Source organism: Rattus norvegicus, chromosome 7 (assembly GCF_021556685.1).
Source record: "Rattus norvegicus strain SHRSP/BbbUtx chromosome 7, alternate assembly SHRSP_T2T, whole genome shotgun sequence".
Lineage (NCBI taxonomy): Eukaryota > Metazoa > Chordata > Mammalia > Rodentia > Muridae > Rattus > Rattus norvegicus.
Window position 1 is genome coordinate 76,507,156 of NC_141540.1, and position 19,749 is coordinate 76,526,904.

General features: G+C 40.1%; 1 protein-coding gene across 12 annotated transcripts in view; it reads left to right on the top strand.

The window, feature by feature from the left end:
• The window catches only part of Vps13b (vacuolar protein sorting 13 homolog B), a 570,082-nt gene that overhangs the window by 258,427 nt on the left and 291,906 nt on the right, over positions 1-19,749 (top strand). For all 12 annotated transcript variants that reach the window (XM_087557395.1, XM_087557397.1, XM_087557399.1 and 9 more), the window contains one exon: positions 6,201-6,404. In XM_087557395.1, coding sequence (XP_087413521.1) covers positions 6,201-6,404 — 204 coding nt within the window. The remainder of the gene's footprint in view (positions 1-6,200; positions 6,405-19,749) is intronic.

Below are 19,749 nucleotides of genomic sequence, written 5' to 3' on the forward strand. Positions count from 1 at the left end.
CCTGTCTATCATATCATATCTGTCTGTCTATCCATCCATCCATCATCATCTGTCTGTTGTCTATTGTCTGTCTGTTTGTCTCTATGTATCTATGCATGCATCTATCTATCTATCTATCTATCTGTCTGTCTGTCTGTCTGTCTGTCTGTCTGTCTGTCTATCTATCTATCTATCTTATTGTGGTGCTTATAGGAGTTACTTTTTTCCTTTAAACATGTAGGTCTTGGAAATGAACTTCAGGTTATCAGTCTTGGTTACAAGTTTCTTTATGCACAGAACTATGTTGCTGACACTCTCCCAGCTTCTTTCTGTTATATGCTATATAATTTGGTTTCATAGTGTTGTTTTTTACCCCTGTAGTTGGCTGGGTGAACATGAGAAAGCTGGAATAAAAATGAGGCAGACTAAAGTTTCATGCGGTAGCTAAGTTTATTCGGATCATCAGACAGTTTATACTCTGAGGATTGAGAAGAGTCACCTGAGTAAAGTGTGTAATCACAAGGACAAGACATGTGTGGCAAAAACAAGTGTTTCCCTAGAGGTATATGAAACAGGCAAGGGCAGTTATAATGAATAATCTGAAGTGAACTCCCCTACACCAGGGAGGGTCAGGCACATTCCAAGAATTCCAAGAATTCCATGTTGTTGATGAAACTGAGGTCAGTAGATTATTGTGTTGTTTTCCTGGAGTTTTTAACAAGCACTCAGAGTTCCCCTCCATGACTCCATCCTCTGACTGTGTTCCAGCAGTGTCAATGAGGAGAACAAGGAGACAGGAGTCTCCATCTCTTAGGTTGCTTAGAATGCTAGTGCTATTGTATGCTTTACAATGCTTCTAAGAGTAAAAGAAACTGTTGAGTTTAAGTTGTGTCCCTTGGGACTAGGTGCAGGGGGATGTTGTTGTCTGCCCCATTTTATCTTTGAATGTGATCTTACATATAGTAAAAGGGTTCTGATGAGTAAAAAGAGGCCCTCAGAATGAGCACTAATTAACTCCATTTAAATGAAGAGGTTTGGATACAGATAGCTATAGGCTCACAATAGTGTTAGGATTCATTGTGCATTTGTAGGAGCAGAACTTTGAAAGTGCAGATACAGAACTTTGGACACTCAGGTCTTATTAGACTCTACTCTGTCTCAGATGGTATATTAGAGTGCTAATATAATAATTTATTCATATGTGACACAAACATCTCTTTTGTTTTAAGGCACCTCATTGATGGCACTTAATTCTCTAAGTTTTACAAACTAGAACGTGAAAGAACAGATTCAACTTCACTGTATGAGTTTCCTGACTTTGCACCACTATGACAATAGTCTTGATAATGACAAAATAAAATGCAACATGCTAAAGTGATAATGTTTGGCTTGAACTGTTTCTAAGAGTAAGAGTCTGGTACTGTTTCAGTTCTCAAACTCTAGAATTACCTTTTTCTTCCTAAACAGGGAATTCTCTTCTTGTTACTCTTTCCTTATTGCTCAGTGTGTGAACATAGCTGATTTGGGCAACTCTTTTCTTCTTCTCTGTACCCCACCTTCAACTTTTTTTTTAAAATTTTGTCCTCACCTGGCCTCCTTAATGCTTGTATAAAGGTTGCTTAGTTAATAGGTGTTAGATAAAGTCGTGAGTGTGAGTGGCCACTTCATGTTCTATATCTCACTGAACACCCATTTCATATTCTAGATCTCAGTGGGCATCCATTTCATGTTCTAGATCTTAGTGCGCGTCCATTTCATCTACTAGATCACAGTGGATATCCATTTTATGTTCTAGATCTCAGAGGGCATCCATTTCATGTACTGGATTTCAATAGATTTCTATTTCATGTCCTAGATTCTTGTTTCATACTAATTGCTTATTCTAGATCTAAGTGGGTATCCATTTCATTCTCTAAATCTCAGAGATAACCTTCCACTTTTGTTAATTATTAATGATATGATTTTCTTCACTTCTGAATATTTAAAGAATAAAATTTTTTATTTAGCCAGTGTGTCATATTCAAATTGCCATTGCTATTCATTTACCTTCACACATAGCTCATACAATGGTGCCTCATAGGGACTTAATTTTCATTTCTCACTTTATCCAATTTTACTGAAGTAAATTAGTATCACAGAGTACAATAAACTCTAAAATAAATAAATAAAAGTTACCCAGTTTGAAAAAGTTTGTGATATATATACTCAAAAACCATCATAGAATACGTCCTCAGAAGTTATAGGCCCTTGACACCCCATGGTATAGATGGAATTCTACAGTTGTGATTTTTGTCTAGCTTCCCTCATTCTGCATAATCATTTTTAGATTAGTTCGTATTTTACATGTGTTCTCTTGTATTACTAAGTAACATTTAGCTATATGGTTGACCTTCATTTGTTCAGTGTTAAACATTTGGGACTTTTCCAGATTTACAGCATTACAGATAATGTTTATGTCTCAGCAGACATCAGCTTTTGTTCTTAGGGAAATTAGTTGAAATGGCCAGATAAGATAGCAGATATATACACCTTCGAAACTACCAAGCTGGTTTAAAACTGTCTGTTATACATGGGCACTGGAAAAAATTTCCTGAACAAAACACCAATGGCTTATGCTCTTAAGATCAAAAATCGACAAATGGGATCTCATAAAACTGCAAAGCTTCTGTAAGGCAAAGGACACTGTGGTTAGGACAAAACGGCAACCAACAGATTGGGAAAAGATCTTTACCAATCCTACAACAGATAGAGGCCTTATATCCAAAATATACAAAGAACTCAAGAAGTTAGACTGCAGGGAGACAAATAACCCTATTAAAAAATGGGGTTCAGAGCTAAACAAAGAATTCACAGCTGAGGAATGCCGAATGGCTGAGAAACACCTAAAGAAATGTTCAACATCTTTAGTCATAAGGGAAATGCAAATCAAAACAACCCTGAGATTTCACCTCACACCAGTGCGATTGGCTAAGATCAAAAACTCAGGTGACAGCAGATGCTGGCGAGGATGTGGAGAAAGAGGAACACTCCTCCATTGTTGGTGGGATTGCAGACTGGTACAACCATTCTGGAAATCAGTCTGGAGGTTCCTCAGAAAATTGGACATTGAACTACCTGAGGACCGAGCTATCCCTCTCTTGGGCATATACCCAAAAGATGCCCCAACATATAAAAAAGACACGTGCTCCACTATGTTCATCGCAGCCTTATTTATAATAGCCAGAAGCGGGAAAGAACCCAGATGCCCTTCAACAGAGGAATGGATACAGAAAATGTGGTACATCTACACAATGGAATATTACTCAGCTATCAAAAACAATGACTTTATGAAATTCGTAGGCAAATGGTTGGAACTGGAAAATATCATCCTGAGTGAGGTAACCCAATCACAGAAAAACACACATGGTATGCACTCATTGATAAGTGGCTATTAGCCCAAATGCTCGAATTACCCTAGATGCCTAGAACAAATGAAACTCAAGACGGATGATCAAAATGTGAATGCTTCACTCCTTCTTTAAAAGGGGAACAAGAATACCCTTGGCAGGGAATAGAGAGGCAAAGATTAAAACAGAGACTGAAGGAACACCCATTCAGAGCCTGCCCCACATGTGGCTCATACATATACAGCCATCCAATTAGACAAGATGGATGAAGCAAAGAAGTGCAGACTGACAGGAGCCGGATGTAGATCGCTCCTGAGAGACACAGCCAGAATACAGCAAATACAGAGGCGAATGCCAGCAGCAAACCACTGAACTGAGAACAAGACTCCCATTGAAGGAATCAGAGAAAGAACTGGAAGAGCTTGAAGGGGCTCGAGACCCCATATGTACAACAATGCCAAGCAACCAGAGCTTCCAGGGACTAAGCCACTACCTAAAGACTATACATGGACTGACCCTGGACTCTGACCTCATAGGTAGCAATGAATATCCTAGTAAGAGCACCAGTGGAGGGCTGGAGAGATGGCTCAGCGGTTAAGAGCACCCGATTACTCTTCCAGAGGTCCTGAGTTCAATTCCCAGCAACCACATGGTGGCTCACAACCATCTGTAAAGAGATCTGATGCCCTCTTCTGGTGTATCTGAAGACAGCTACAGTGTACTTGTATATAATAAAAGAATAAATCTTTAAAAAAAAAAAAAGAGCACCAGTGGAAGGGGAAGCCCTGGGTCCTGCTAAGACTGAACCCCCAGTGAACTAGACTATGGGGGGAGGGTTGGGAGGGCAACACCCATAAAGCAGGGGAGGGGGGAGGGGGATGTTTGCCCGGAAACCGGGAAAGGGAATAACACTCGAAATGTAAATAAGAAACACTCAAGTTAATAATAATAATAAAAAAAAAGCAAGCTGTTGGTCACCAGAAACAATTTCAGCACTCAATAATAAAAGAAGAAATTATATCTTAAAAAAAAAAACAAAAAAAACCTTTCTGTTCTTCACAGCAAAAAATGAGAGTTTCTGTTACTCTATGGGGTATTTAGAGTGGTTGTTACGTTTTCTAGTTACACACATTTTAATTCTATGATTTTAATCCTTCGTGTTTCAGCTCAAGTCCAATTAAAAACTGACCGTTTATCCTCAGCATGCTTGCTTTATTTGGGAGGAGGAGCGATGTGCTCGCAGACAAGCGATGTGCTCGCAGACCTTTCTTTGAAAGTAGCAGTTGAGCTTTTTGCCATTGCTTGCTTGTCACATTAAACACATGTGCTGTTACATCTTCTTAAGAACAAAAGTGGAAGGGATCAGACGTAGTGACAATAAAAACAGTACTGTGCCTCTGAAGTAAAGAACCCTAAACCCTGAGGAGAAGAACTTATTTCCTTCAGTTAATGCTCTCCTTATTTGATAGCTTTTTAATTTAATAAAAAGAGAAAAAAAGCATTCATAAGGATTTGGGTTCCAACAATTTCCTTTAAGAGAAAAATCTTAATTATGAAATAAAAAATGACTTGAATGTTTTTTCTTTTCTTTTTTTTTTCTTTTAGATATATTTATTTATTATAGATGAGTACATTGTAGCTGTCTTCAGACGCACCAGTAGAGGACATCAGATTCCATAACAGATGGTTGTGAGCCACCATGTGGTTGCTGGGATTTGAACTCAGGACCTCTGGAAGAGCAGTCAGTGCTCTTAACCACTGAGCCATCTCTCCAGCCGCTTGAACGTTTTTTTATACAGTTCTTTTTTTGGTTTTTTTTTTTTTTTTGGTTTTTTTTTTTTGATAGAATCTGCAGTCATTAGATCATTTTATAACTACAAATAGCCATGACTCAAGATTTGAGGCTTCAGTACACAAACGCAGTAGAAAACTAGAATATGCAGAGTTAAATGAAGGAAGCATTAACAGCAGGGTCTCTGTGCATTGGTTTTGCCCACGTGAGAGGCCAGCCTCATCATCTGGATTTGTCTTAGGGCTGAAACTCTTTATAAATAGGAGAATTTCACTTTTTTAAAATGGCGATCAGAGAATGGTATCCAGCTGTGGGTTTGCTTATATGTTTGCCCTGTCTCCCCCACCTCCCACCCTCCGGGGCTTGTTTTATACAGTATATGCCAATATGTTTTCATACAAACTCCATGATTAATGCTTATTTATGAAATCTTGTATAAATATCTTAGAACTCAGTCAAACAGTTTGCAAGTGAAAGTTTTTCTGTGAATATTGGAATGGCATATCTCAGGGGAAGGAGGTTGGATATGGTTTCTGTCTCTAGAAGTCTCATAAAGTACTGACTTTCTGTTCCAACTCTGTTATATCACTCTTTTCACTTGCCTCAAAAGAAATTCCATGTCATTTTTATCTCAGAAAAAGAGAGAAGATTTAGCTATGGAAATTATCTTGAAAGCTGGGTGATAGCTGTCCCATAGTGCACAGGGTAACCTCACATCCCCAGGTGGCCCTTTGCTCTCTGCTTTCCCCAGGTCTCTGTGTAGGATGCCTTTGTAATGTTCATTATCATTCTTAAAAGGGATCTAAGTCTGAGTAATGAGCACTGCTGGTTAGACTGCATCCATCTACAGAAATGTTTGGATCATAAAATAGCACAGTGTAAGTTTGTGGCCGGTGTAATCAGTCCTGCACTGTGGTGCACTGGTCGTTATCTTGTAGACTCTCACATTTTGAACTTGTCAGTTTTTTTATATCTAACATTTTAATAGGTTGTCAATAGAATTTGAAAACTTGATTCTTCTCCCTACTCTCCCTTATGCTCAGGTCCAGCTCATTTATGAATTGGCCGATATCATGAGTAAAGTCTGGAATAAAATTCAGAAGAGAGGCCATCTTAGTCCGTCTTCAGTGTACTCAGACACGATGGCAGGGCCTGTCCCTGGTTCTCCAGTTCGGAGCAGTGTAGGTACAGCTCCACCAGACACCAGCACGTGCAGCCCATCTGCTGACATAGGAACTACCACTGAGGTAAGTGGTTCTGAATATCTGGTACCCAATGAGAGATAAAATACAGTGAGGTTCTATCACTGTTGAAAGTGAAAGTGACTTTACCACCATGGAAGCTGACAGCTTGAGAAGGCTCTTGAAGAGCTCTGCTGCTCTCTGTCCTGCCTGGTTCTTTAGGATGTTCCTTTGAATGCTAAGCCATCTTACCACTCTGCGAAAGCTATGTGACAGTCTAGGACTGTATGGTCTGTGGTGCAGTGAGGGTACTGTTTGGGAGTATGGAAGCTAAGACGATGAGTAAAGAGAGGTTTGTTCCCCTCCCTTGCTATCTCTGTGCTCAGTGGCTGCTTGTAAGGCAGGGTGTTAACTTTCTTCAACTTAGTGGTTCTGAGCCCTGTTGTCTTCCTTTCCCTTAGTCATCAATTCAGCTTTTCATTTTAGCACTGTAAGGGCAGATGGAATGCCACTGCTCCTTCGATATAATGAATAATACTTTATAGTGACCCATCTATTATCCCGAAGTGAAATAAAATATACTGCATAAGAAATAAAATGAAAACAGATGGTATTATATATGTGTGTGTGTGTGTGTGTGTGTGTGTGTGTGTGTGTGTGTGTATGCAAAATTACTAAGATAAAAAGAAAGATATATAAGATCCAGTAATATATACTGTGTGAATGCTATGGTGGAACTGTGTTAGAATTCATAGCCAAGTAGCAATTACAAAGAAACTTACTACCTAAAATTCATATGCAAAGGTTACAAATAGGGCTCTGCAGATATGTGTTAAATGCCACCATGACTTCTGAAACAGTGACAAACTTCAGATACAGTTTTGATCAAAGCATAATTGGGTCTTGAAGTCGACTGATACATTGCTAAGACTGTGTGATTAGTCCGTGATGCAGTCTTCATTGGGTTGTAGGACTGTTATATTCACCAAAGGACCCGTTGAATTTCTGATTCCTAACATTGAAATATCAGAAATGACACTAAGCCAACCCAAAATATTCTCTTTCATTTCTACCTCCTTCTCCTGCTTCTACCTGCTAAGCCTCCCAAGAGACCCAGCTTTCTGCACTGGTGGTGGTGGATGCTGTACTTAAACCCCTGGGGAGAGCCCTGTTCTACAGCAGCTGGTGTAGATGCTGTGGCTTTGTTCTGCAGAGATAAGACAGTTCCTTCGGAAACAAAGCCCTTGGCAGTCTGATGATGGGAATGTTACTCTGCTTTTGTAATTTTATAAATCAATAAAAGCAAGCAAACTGGAATGGCTGACCTTACCTGATCTAAACCTTTAAACCAGTTGGAAAAGATATATTTATTGTCCCACAATCAGCTTCTCTCTGCTGCACAAATCCAGATGATGAGGCTGGCCTCTCACATGGGCAAAGCAGATGCACAGAGACACTGCTGCCAATCAGGTGCACAGTCAGACGTCTGAAGAAGCATAGTGGCCTATAGTGATGGACAGGTTTCTTCTGTTTCTCCCTTTTCCATATGAGGAAGAGAATAGACTACCATGTCATAGTAAGAGCAGCAAGTTCTTATGTAGGAAGCCTCAATGTTGTTGGGTTCAAAAGCTTTGAAAATTGTACAGTAAACTATTTGACCCATTGTAGCTTTAGCAGTTTTCAAATTAAATTACAGAACACTATTTTCTTTCTCTCCTCTCTCTCTCCCTCTCCCTCTCCCTCTCCTCTCTCCTTTTCTTTTTGATTTTGAAGACAGACTCTCTATGCACTCTTGCCTGTCTTGGAACTCTTTGTACCAGTCTGGCCTCAAATCAGAGACCCACCTGCCTTTGCCTCCGAGGGCAGGGGTTAAAGGTGTGTGCCGTCACTTCCCAGCTCTGAGTACTCATTTTTATAGTACACCTGTAAGACACACGACCTGTAAGATAATACAGTCTGTGAAATAGAGTCATTGAAGTTTGAAGTACTAAGTTTCTAGACAAGGCAGTTGATACAGGCACATAAATTGAGAGACATTGTTTTAGTAGGAAATAAAGAAGTATTTCATCAAATAGTTGTTTGCCAATCATGTGTTCACAAGGATGTCAGCCTTGGGACTTCCTACTGTGGAAGTATTCCTCAGAAAAGAGACATTTGAAAACCATTGCAAATGTAGGAACTTCACACAGATTCATACCGATTGGGAATTGCTACTCATCTGATTCATAGCACAAATGGTGTGTGCAACCAGTGCAAAGTTATGGTGACCTAAATACAGACTGTAATAGAAATAAATAATACCAACATTTGTAAACAGATCATTATAGGATTTCTCCTGGGAAATTTATTGATACTTTGTGGGAAAGTAGTGTTTGAAAATTTTCAATAAATTAATTAGATTTTAATAAACGAGAGTTGGGTACAATTTTATTTCAATAGAGTTAGCCACATAACAGACTAGAAGAATAGTCTACATTTGTGAAAGTGAAGAAATTTTCAAAGAAAGTGAGATCAGTCTGGTTGGAGGGTTTTACTCAGCTACTTTAAACTAACTGTGCAGGTGCAGCTCAGTGGGAGACAGCCTGCCTGCCTAGTTTGCATAAGCTCTGGGTTCAATCCCTAGTTCCAGCAGAGAACAAAAGGCAAACCTAGACTTTGAAAACGGCTTTCAGTGGCTGCACTCAGTTCATTTGAAGTCAGAGCATGGGTTTTCTTAAATTTTGTTATAGATAAGTAATAAATTCTCAAAGAGAATTTATTAATTTGATTAAATTAATTTTGTTTGACAAAAACTAAAAATAAATGAATATTAATGTAAAACATTCTGGAATTTATTATCAAGAGAGACTATGTAAAAGATCTTATTTGAAGCAATACAGAATTGGAATTGAACAACTTAGAAGTGACAGTCATTTACAGAATATGTACACTTTAATGTAGATAGTGTAGCCAGAAGAAGAAGTCTTTGGCTCCCCAGATGGTCATTGGACCCTAACCCTGGCGAGCGAGCTCTTTCAGAGGTACCTTCAGGTGCTTTGGCTGATTTGTCTCCAGGAACGAGAGGGGCTGCTGTTGAGATTGGTTTTGATGGGAGCATTGACTAGTACAGCTACAACTTAGATATTCATGTTTTACACACTTTAATTTTTTTGTTTCCTTTTGTACAATACTTTTGTTGGGGTGACCGTATACTGAGAATACACCTGCCTTTAGCTGTATCCCTTAACAATTCAGTAGTAAAGGACAGCATGACGATTTGCTGGATGTTTTCTCAGCGTGGAAGAGTGGGTCAGCTATGGCTCACCCTGGGCCTAGTTAGCTCAACAGAAAGTCAGACTTCGGGCCACACTTTTATTTCTTGTTTCCTCTGTTTACAGTGTTTCTAGAAATTTGCTTTATGACCTTTCCAATTTCCTTTCCTTCCATCTTGGAATCATATGGTTAACTCATTTTTGTGATCCTTTGAGTTCCCATATCACAAGTATCTTGATTTTTTTCCTGGATTTGCTTGTGTGTTCAAATGTAGCCCCTGCTTAGCTTAATGTAAGTAGCAGCTGTTTTCTCACTGGAAAGCATGGGGACACAGAGAAGCTGTCATGGAGACTGCATCAGCTCATGGAGTCTGTTCCATGCTTCCTTGAACGAGGCATTGTTGGGCGGCAACACTGCAGTCTTGTCTTGAGTCATCTCGGTACAGGAAGCCTTCATAGTAGCAACATGCATGTGAGCATCGGAGCCATTTGGGCACAGAGCATACACAACATACACTTTGTCATAGCTATGTGCCCTTTCTCAGGGTGTTGCAGATGGTTTGCATCGACATGACGATCTTCACTGTGTGACGTGCAACGAAACTCCAACTCACTGAGTACAGCATCCTCTCTAAACTCCTACTGCAACACACCACAGGCTGAGGGCGTGCGCGTACTTGTCATTGAGCAGACAATTTCAGATGCTTTATTAGCATACTAGTCAGCAAACTCTTGTTACTTTACTTTAATAAGTACACTCTTAATATAATTTTCTTAATATTTATTTTACTCTTGTGTGCTTGTGTTTTGGAACCAGCTCTCACGATACATCCCTGGTTGATCTGGAATTCCCTCAGACTCACATATGCACCTGCCTCTGCCTACAGAGTGCTGAGACTACAGAAGTGCTATAACAAAAGAGTATAATAGACAATATTGTAGAGCTGCTGTGGCACACCATATAATGAGGATCCAGAATGCTCCTCATACACAGACTCAGAGGACAATGAAAAGCTAAAGCAAAATGGTAGATTTGAACCATGATAGTTTAAATGAATTGCTCAGTAAGTCACATGTATGCATCACAGGTTGACACTCATTGACTATTCACTTCTGGATAGATCCTGCTATTGCTGTTGTCTTTGCCAGAGCTGGGAATATATAGACTTGTTCTGTTTTCAGTGCAAATTCACTTCTTGTCAGCTATTCACAGTAACTCTTCTTTGGCAGTACTGATTAAAATAATGGCTTTACCAATCCCACTAAAATCAGGGACTAGACAAGGCTGCCCACTCTCTCCCTAGTTACTCAATATAGTTCTTGAAGTTCTAACCAGAGCAATCAGACAACAAAAGGAGATCAAAAGGATACAGATTGGAAAAGAAGAAGTCAAAATATCACTATTTGCAGATGATATGATAGTATATTTAAGTGATCCCAAAAGTACCACCAGGGAACTATTAAACCTGATAAACACCTTTAGCAAAGTGGCTGGGAATAAATTAAGGGAAATAAATCAGCAACCTTCCTCTACACAAAAGAGAAACAAGCTGAGAAAGAAATTAGGGAGATGACACCCTTCGTAATAGTCCCAAACAATATAAAATACCGCGGTGTGACTTTAACCAAGCAAGTAAAAGATCTGTATGATAAGAACTTGAAGCGTCTGAAGAAAGAAATTGAAGATCGCAGAAGATGGAAAGATCTCCCATGCTCATAGATTGGCAGGATTGATATAGTAAAAATGGCCATTTTACCAAAAGCAATCTACAGATTCAATGCAATCCCCATCAAAATACCAATCCAATTCTTCAGAGAGTTAGACAGAACAATTTGCAAATTCATCTGGAATAACAAAAAACCCAGGATAGCTAAAACTATCCTCAACAATAAGAGGATTTCAGGGGGAATCACTATCCCTGAACTCAAGCAATATTACAGAGCAATAGTGATAAAAACTGCATGGTATTGGTACAGAGACAGACAGATAGACCAGTGGAATAGAATAGAAGACCCAGGAATGAACCCACACACCTATGGTCACTTGATTTTTGACAAAGGAGCCAAAAGCCTTTTCAGCAAATGGTGCTGGTTCAACTGGAGGTCAACATGTAGAAGAATGCAGATCGATCCATGCTTATCACCCTGTACAAAGCTTAAGTCCAAGTGGATCAAGGACCTCCACATCAAACCAGATACACTCAAACTAATAGAAGAAAAAGTGGGGAAGAGTCTCGAACACATGGGCACTGGAGAAAATTTCCTGAACAAAACACCAATGGCTTATGCTCTTAAGATCAAGAATCGACAAATGAGATCTCATAAAACTGCAAAGCTTCTGTAAGGCAAAGGACACTGTTGTTAGGACAAAACAGCAGCCAACAGATTGGGAAAAGATCTTTACCAATCCTACAACTGATAGAGGTTTTATATCCAAAATATACAAAGAACTCAAGAAGTTAGACTGCAGGGAGACAAATAACCCTATTAAAAAATGGGGTTCAAAATGAAACTCAAGACGGATGATCAAAATGTGAATGCTTCACTCCTTCTTTAAAAGGGGAACAAGAATACCCTTGGCAGGGAAGAGAGAGGCAAAGATTAAAACAGACACAGAAGGAACACCCATTCAGAGCCTGCCCCACATGTGGCTCATACATATACAGCCACCCAATTAGACAAGATGGATGAAGCAAAGAAGTCCAGGCCTACAGGAGCCGGATGTAGATCTCTCCTGAGAGACACAGCCAGAATACAGCGAATACAGAGGCGAATGCCAGCAGCAAACCACTGAACTGAGAATAGGACCCCCGTTGAAGGAATCAGAGAAAGAACTGGAAGAGCTCGAAGGGGCTCGAGACCCCCTATGAACAACAATGCGAAGCAACCAGAGCTTCCAGGGACTAAGCCACTACCTAAAGACTATACATGGACTGACCCTGGACTCTTACCTCATAGGTAGTAATGAATATCCTAGTAAGAGCACCAGTGGAAGGGGAAGCCCTAGGTCCTGCTAAGACTGAACCCCCAGTGAACTAGATTGTTGGGGGGAGGGCAGCAATGGGGGGAGAATGGGGAGGGGAACACCCATAGAGAAGGGGAGGGGGAGGTCTTAGGGGGATGTTTGCCTGGAAACCAGGAAAGGGAATAACACTCGAAATGTAAATAAGAAATACTCAAGTTAATAAAAAAAATGGGGTTCAGAGCTAAACAAAGAATTCACAGCTGAGGAATGCCGAATGGCTGAGAAACACCTAAGGAAATGTTCAACATCTTTAGTCATAAGGGAAATGCAAATCAAAACAACCCTGAGATTTCACCTCACACCAGTGAGAATGGCTAAGATCAAAAACTCAGGTGACAGCAGACGCTGGCAAGGATGTGGAGAAAGAGGAATACTCCTCCATTGTTGGTGGAATGGTGGTACAACCATTCTGGAAATCAGTCTGGAGGTTCCTCAGAAAATTGGACATTGAACTACCTGAGGACCCAGCTATCCCTCTCTTGGGCATATACCCAAAAGATGCCCCAACATATAAAAAAGACACGTGCTCCACTATGTTCATAGCAGCCTTATTTATAATAGCCAGAAGCGGGAAAGAACCCAGATGCCCTTCAACAGAGGAATGGATACAGAAAATGTGGTACATCTACACAATGGAATATTACTCAGCTATCAAAAACAACGGCTTTATGAAATTCGTAGGCAAATGGTTGGAACTGGAAAATATCATCCTGAGTGAGGTAACCCAATCACAGAAAAACACACATGGTATGCACTCATTGATAAGTGGCTATTATCCCAAATGCTCGAATTACCCTAGATGCCTAGAACAAATGAAACTCAAGACGGATGATCAAAATGTGAATGCTTCACTCCTTCTTTAAAAGGGGAACAAGAATACCCTTGGCAGGGAATAGAGAGGTAAAGATTAAAACAGAGACTGAAGGAACACCCATTCAGAGCCTGCCCCACATGTGGCCCATACATATACAGCCACCAAACTAGATAAGATGGATGAAGCAAAGAAGTGCATGCTGACAGGAACCAGATGTAGATCTGTCCTGAGAGACACAGCCAGAATACAGCAAATACAGAGGTGAATGCCAGCAGAAACCACTGAACTGAGAACGGGACCCCCGTTGAGGGAATCAGAGAAAGGTCTGGAAGAGCTTGAAGGGGTTCGAGACCCCATATGAACAACAATGCCAAGCAACCAGAGCTTCCAGGGACTAAGCCACTACCCAAAGACTATACATGGACTGACCCTGGGCTCCAACCTCATAGGTAGCAATGAATAACCTAGTGGAAGAGCACCAGTGGAAGGGAAATTCCTTGGTCCTGCCAAGACTGAACCCCCAGTGAATGTGATTTTTTGGGGGGGAGGGCGGTAATGGGGGGAGGATGGTGAGGGGAACACTCACAGAGAATGGGAGGGGGAGTGGTTAGGGGGATGTTGGCTGGGAAACTGGGAAAGGGAATAACAATCGAAATTTAAATAAGAAATACCCAAGTTAATAAAGATGAAAAAAAAATAATGGCTTTACAGGAATTTCCTTTATTTTCAAGTCAGTAAGGACTTCAGGTGGGTAATACAATTTTCTTTCTTTTTTAAAATATATTTATTCACTTTACAACCCAATATCTGGCCTTCCTCTCTTCCTAGTACCCTCCCATACAAGTCTTCCCTCATTCCACCTTTTCCTTCTCAAGGGATAGCATCTCTGGGTGTTCTTGGATTCAGTTTTGGGAGTATTTTATTGAATATTTTTGCATCAGTGTTCATAATGAGATATTGGTTTGAAATTCTCTTACTTTGTTGAATATATATGTGGTCTGGGTATCAGGATAACTGTGGCCTCAGAGACTGACTTTTGCAATGTTCCTTTTGTTCCTATTTTGTGGAATAGATTGAGGACTATTGGTATTTGCACTTTTTTGAAAGTCTGGTAGAATTCTGTAGTAAAACCGTCTGGCCAAGGTCTCTCTTTGGTTGGATGCCTTTTAATGATTGCTTCTATTTCCTTAGGGGTTATAGGACTATTCACATAGTTTACCTGATCTTCTTTCAGCTTTGGTAATTTGTATCTGACTAAAAAGTTACCCATTTCATTGAGATTTTCCAATTTTGTTGAGTACAGACTTTTGAAGTAAGACCTAATAATTCTTTGAATTTCTTCATTATCTGTTGTTATGTCTCCCTTTTCATTTCCGATTTTGTTAATTTAGGTACTGTTTGTCTGTCTTTTAGCTAGTTTTGCTAAGGGTTTCTCTATCTTGTTGATTTTTCAAAGAATGAGCTCTTGGTTTCCTTGATTCATTGTAGTATTTTTCTCTTTCTTTTAAATTGATTGATTACATACCTGAGTTTGATCATTTCCTGCTGTGTACTCCTCCTGGGTGCATTTGTTCTTTTTTTTCTCTAGAGTCTTCAGATGTACTTTTAGCTGTCAGTATGAAAACTCCCAACTTCTTTATGAGGGCACTTGTGAACATTCCTCTTAGCATTGTCTTCATAGTGTCCCATAAGTTTGGCTATGCTGAACCTTCATTTTCATTGAATTCTAGAAAGTCTTTTAGTGCTCTGTTTCTTCCCTGTCCCAGAAATCGTTGAGTAGAGTTGTTCAGTTTCTATGAAAAACAAAACACACACACACACACACACACACACGCAGAGAGAGAGAGAGAGAGAGAGAGAGAGAGAGAGAGAGAGAGAGAGAGAGAGAGAGAGACTTGCTGTTGTTTCTAAGTTTGTTGAAGTCCATCTTCAATCCATGGTGTGCTGATAAAATGTATGGGGTCATTTCAGTGTTTGTGTCTCTGCTGAGGCTTGCTTTGTGACCAGTTATATGGTCAATTTTGGAGAAAGTTCTGTAATGTTCTTAGAAGAAGATATATTCTTTGGGGTTTGGGTGAAATGTTCTATTGATATCTATCAGGTCCATTTGAATCATAACCTCTTAGTTTAGTTATTTCTCTGTTTAGTTTCCTTTTTGATGTCCTGTCCATTAGTGAGAATGGGGTGTTGAAGTCTCCCACTATTAATGTGGGTGGTTCAATATGTGATTTAAGCTTTAGCAATCTTCCTTTTATGAATGTGGGTGCCCTTTCATTTGGGACATAGATGTTCATAATTGTGATGTCCTCTTGGTGGATTTTTCCTTTTACGGGTGTGAAGTGCCCTTCCCTGTCTCTTTTGATTGCTTTTGATCGAAAGTCTACTTTATTAGATATTAGAATGGGTACTCCAGCTTGTTTCTTGGGTCCATTTGCTTGGAAACCCTTTTTCAAGCCCTTCGTACTGAGAAGAGTATCTTTGTTGCTGAGATGTGTTTCTTATATACAGCATAATGATGGATTCTGTTTATGCGTCAGCTCACCTGTGCAGGTTGCATCCGAGGTGGACCAGCTGGGGTGGTGGGTGGAAATAACTGGAATGGAATTGGTCTGGTAGGGTTCAAGCTGGTTAATTTTGGAGTCCCGAAGGTTTCCACAAGGAAGGAAGACACTCTTGGGAGTCCCACCACGCTTCTCCAGAGTGAAGAGCCAGTGCTGAGCTAGACAATGGGACTCAGGGGACCTTGCACTATTCACCTTTGTAGGCTGTTTCTAGTGGACCCCCATTTTTACTTTCTTTTCTTTTTTTTTCTTTTTATTGGATATTTTTATTTCCATTTCAAATGTTGACCCCTTTCCTCCTTTCCCATCTATAAACCCCCATCCCTTCCCCTCTCCCCCTTCTTTTATGAGGGTACTCCCCAACCTAATGACCCACCCCCTTCCCACCTAACTGCCCTGACATTGCTCTACACTGGGGGGTCCATCCTTGGCAGGAACAATGGCTTCTCCTCCCATTGGTGCCCAACAAGACCATCTTGGAGTTGGAGCCATGAGTCCATACCTGTATACTCTTAGGATAGTGGTGAAGTCCCTGGGAGCTCTCGAGTTATGGTTAGCTGATATTGTTGTTCTTCTTGGAGTTGCAAGTCCTTTCAGCTTCTTCAGTCCTTTCTCTAACTGCAGTGGTTGGCTGTGAACATTCACCTTTGTATTTGTCATACTCTGGTAGAGCCTTTCAGGAGACAGCTATATCAAAGTGAAGAATTTGTTTCTGTAGGGACTAAGTAACTTCCCCATGGTTATAAGGATAGCAAGTGTCAAAGCTGGAATTACAGTTTTTGCATGTTGAAGAGTCTCAAATGTATAAATTCTTAGAACTTCATCTACTGATTAAATTTTCTTTTGTAGTAAGTAGTCATTGCCATGTGTAGATGCTTCTTTATGCTGCCTTGTTCCCTAGTTCATGGTGTTTTATGGCCTATTTCCCTTTAGTTCTTGGTAATTCTCAGATGATGTCAATTGAGACATGACTCCCACATTCTCTATCATCTTTGTTCTCTGTTTCTGGCACTTATTTTCTTTCCTGTCTTTTAATCAGTTCCCACCTTCCTACCTACTTGTTCATTACTTTGTGTGTGTGTGTGTGTGTGTGTGTGTGTGTGTGTGTGTGTGTGTCTTTCTTTTTTTCAAAAGTTGGTTATTCTTCCTGCAGGTATTTTCTAGTCCTCTTAGTTTCAGTCAGTACTTTATCCAGTCATGAGATTGGAGGATGATAGGAAAACAAGAGAAGAAAGTGAATCCAAATGTCTTTAAATCTAGTTAATTCAGTCCTGATTTCTTAACATTGTAAAACTTATTTCTGTCACTCATTGTAATTGCTTGGTTCTAACCCAGATGAGGTAGAATTGCAGTAGGATTGAACTGAAGATATGCCCAACACATTGAATACATTTCAGAGTTTTGGCACAAAGTATGGGTGTTAAAGGGGAAAGGCAAAGTCATAATGTAGATGTTGACTTTGCTAGTGACCAGAACAGAACTGTGCTCATTTGTTTTCTCTAAGGTGGATTGCTTAGTTCCTTTGACTGGAGAAAATTAGCTCAGCTTTGTCTGTTACTTTTCTTCTCTTCATTATGGACCCGTTTTCTTAGGTCTAAGAATGAACTTTCTCTTTGCATAGGACATTTGCAGAATTTATCAGAGGAACAAAGATGTTTTCTAACTTGTGTCATCAGCAGCTGCCTTGTTGAAAGAGATCCATCCTCAGAAAGATTTTTTAGATTAACATTTCCATTCTGTGTACTAGGAAATGAAATCATAGTGAATTACAGTTAGCAACATCCAAGTTAGCAGCTGGGCCAATTTTCACCATAATTCTGGGTTAGTGAAGCCTATGGAAGAGACCTTGGGTCTTTTTCTGCAGTGTCAGCATCACATTGTGAGTTCCCTGGCGTTAGTGTCATAGTCTGTCCTCTGAGGCAATGTTGGTATTCCACCCCAAACATTAATCCACTGTGTAGTCAGTTTATATACAGTTCTCTTATTCCCTTGAATACAGTATATGCCTTCATTTGTTTTTGTCCTCCTTAGTGTTGGCAAAATTCTGCTTTCCTTTGTAATGGGATGCTTGCAGTTATACCTGTTTTCCTGCCCCCCCCCCACCCCTTCTCCGTGTTTATGGATTGCTTCTTTTTTCTGTTTCTTTGAAACAAGGTTTGAATATGTCGCCCTGGTGGGCCTAGAACGGGCTTACCTAAGCCAGACAGGCTGTGGCTCACTAAAGCATGAGTTACCACACCTGGCTGTATTTGAGATTTTATTTTATTGATTATTATAATTGACTAGATTGATTTTTAAATGTTAAACTGGTACTATACTTCTGAAATATATTACGATATATTCTCCTTCTTATCTTTTACTTTTAACTTTTTTTTTTTCTTGGTAAAGGCAGGTTTTTACTCTGGCTTTCCTGTGATTCCTTATATAGACAAGGTGGAGATCATCCTGCATCTGCCTCCTTGATGCTGGGTTCTGGAATTAAAAGTGTATGCTTGGGGCTGAGGACTTAGCTCAGTGGTAGAGCGCTTACCTAGGAAGCACAAGGCCCTGGGTTCAGTCCCCAGCTCCGAAAAAAAGAACCAAAAAAAAAAAAATAAAAAAAATAAAAGTGTATGCTTCCACGTATTTTACTAGAAGAAGTAATATTATTGTTTTTTATAAAAAAAATAGCTTGGGAAGTTTTTCTCTTGGTCTGTTTTGTAGAAAAGCATATTTTTCATAGGAAAATTTTCATGATCCATATGTAACTTCAAAGTTATATGATATACTTGAGGTGTCAGTTGAGCTAAGTAAAAGAAGTTTTAACTTTTTGACTATCAGAGCAAGGGGTCTGTGACATAGCACGGGTTAAGGGAGAAAGACTCAAAATTTTGAAAAGATCACAAGAAAGCATGGTCTTCGGCCTCCTGCACTGCTGTGTTTCTAGAAACCATGCCATCTGTCATCCATCATCTGCTCGCTCTCTCTCTCTCTCTCTCTCTCTCTCTCTCTCTCTCTCTCTCTCTCTCCCTCTCTCTCCTCCCCCGTCCGTCTGTCCGTCTATCCATCCATCCACCCACCCACCCAACCTACCTTACAATACCGTAACTCTGTAGCAGGGGCTGTCTTCAAGCTTGGTGGCAATCCTCCTGCTTGCACATCCTAAGTGCTGGTCTTACAGCCATATGTCAATTCAACCATTTTACAAACTGAATTTTATACTAGTCATTGGCAAAATAATACTTACTGATTAAAAATCTGAATCCCACTCAAGGGCTCAATGTCAAAAATACTTTTGCTGACCACATTTAAGACTTCACACAAGACTTCACCTCCTAAAGTGTGTACCACCCCCCCCCCCCCCCCCCCCCCGCTAAGTGTTAGGCTGTAAGGTAAGCCTGTACCACAGTGGCCTCTGGTGACAGTCCAGATATAGAGGATGGTAATACAAAGCTTAAAGTTTACTAGTTTAAAGTTTTGTGAACTAAGTCTATTAAGTTGTATACTGTCCATCCATATACCTTCTCAGCTTTTCATCTGCTTCAGCTGACACACCTTTGAGCAGCAGCATCCTGTAAGTAGGACATCTGGTGTTTGAGCAGGTGTGTCCCTGTAAAGTCTCCTGAGGGGGCTGAAGAGATGGCTCAGAGGTCTAGAGTACTGAATGATAAATCTTAAAAACAAACAAGTCTGTTGAGGCTAAGTTCTTGATGTCATTGAAAAACAAATGTTTTTGTCTGCTTAGTTTGTTTGTATTTATTTTCTTCTGGGTAGTATAGAG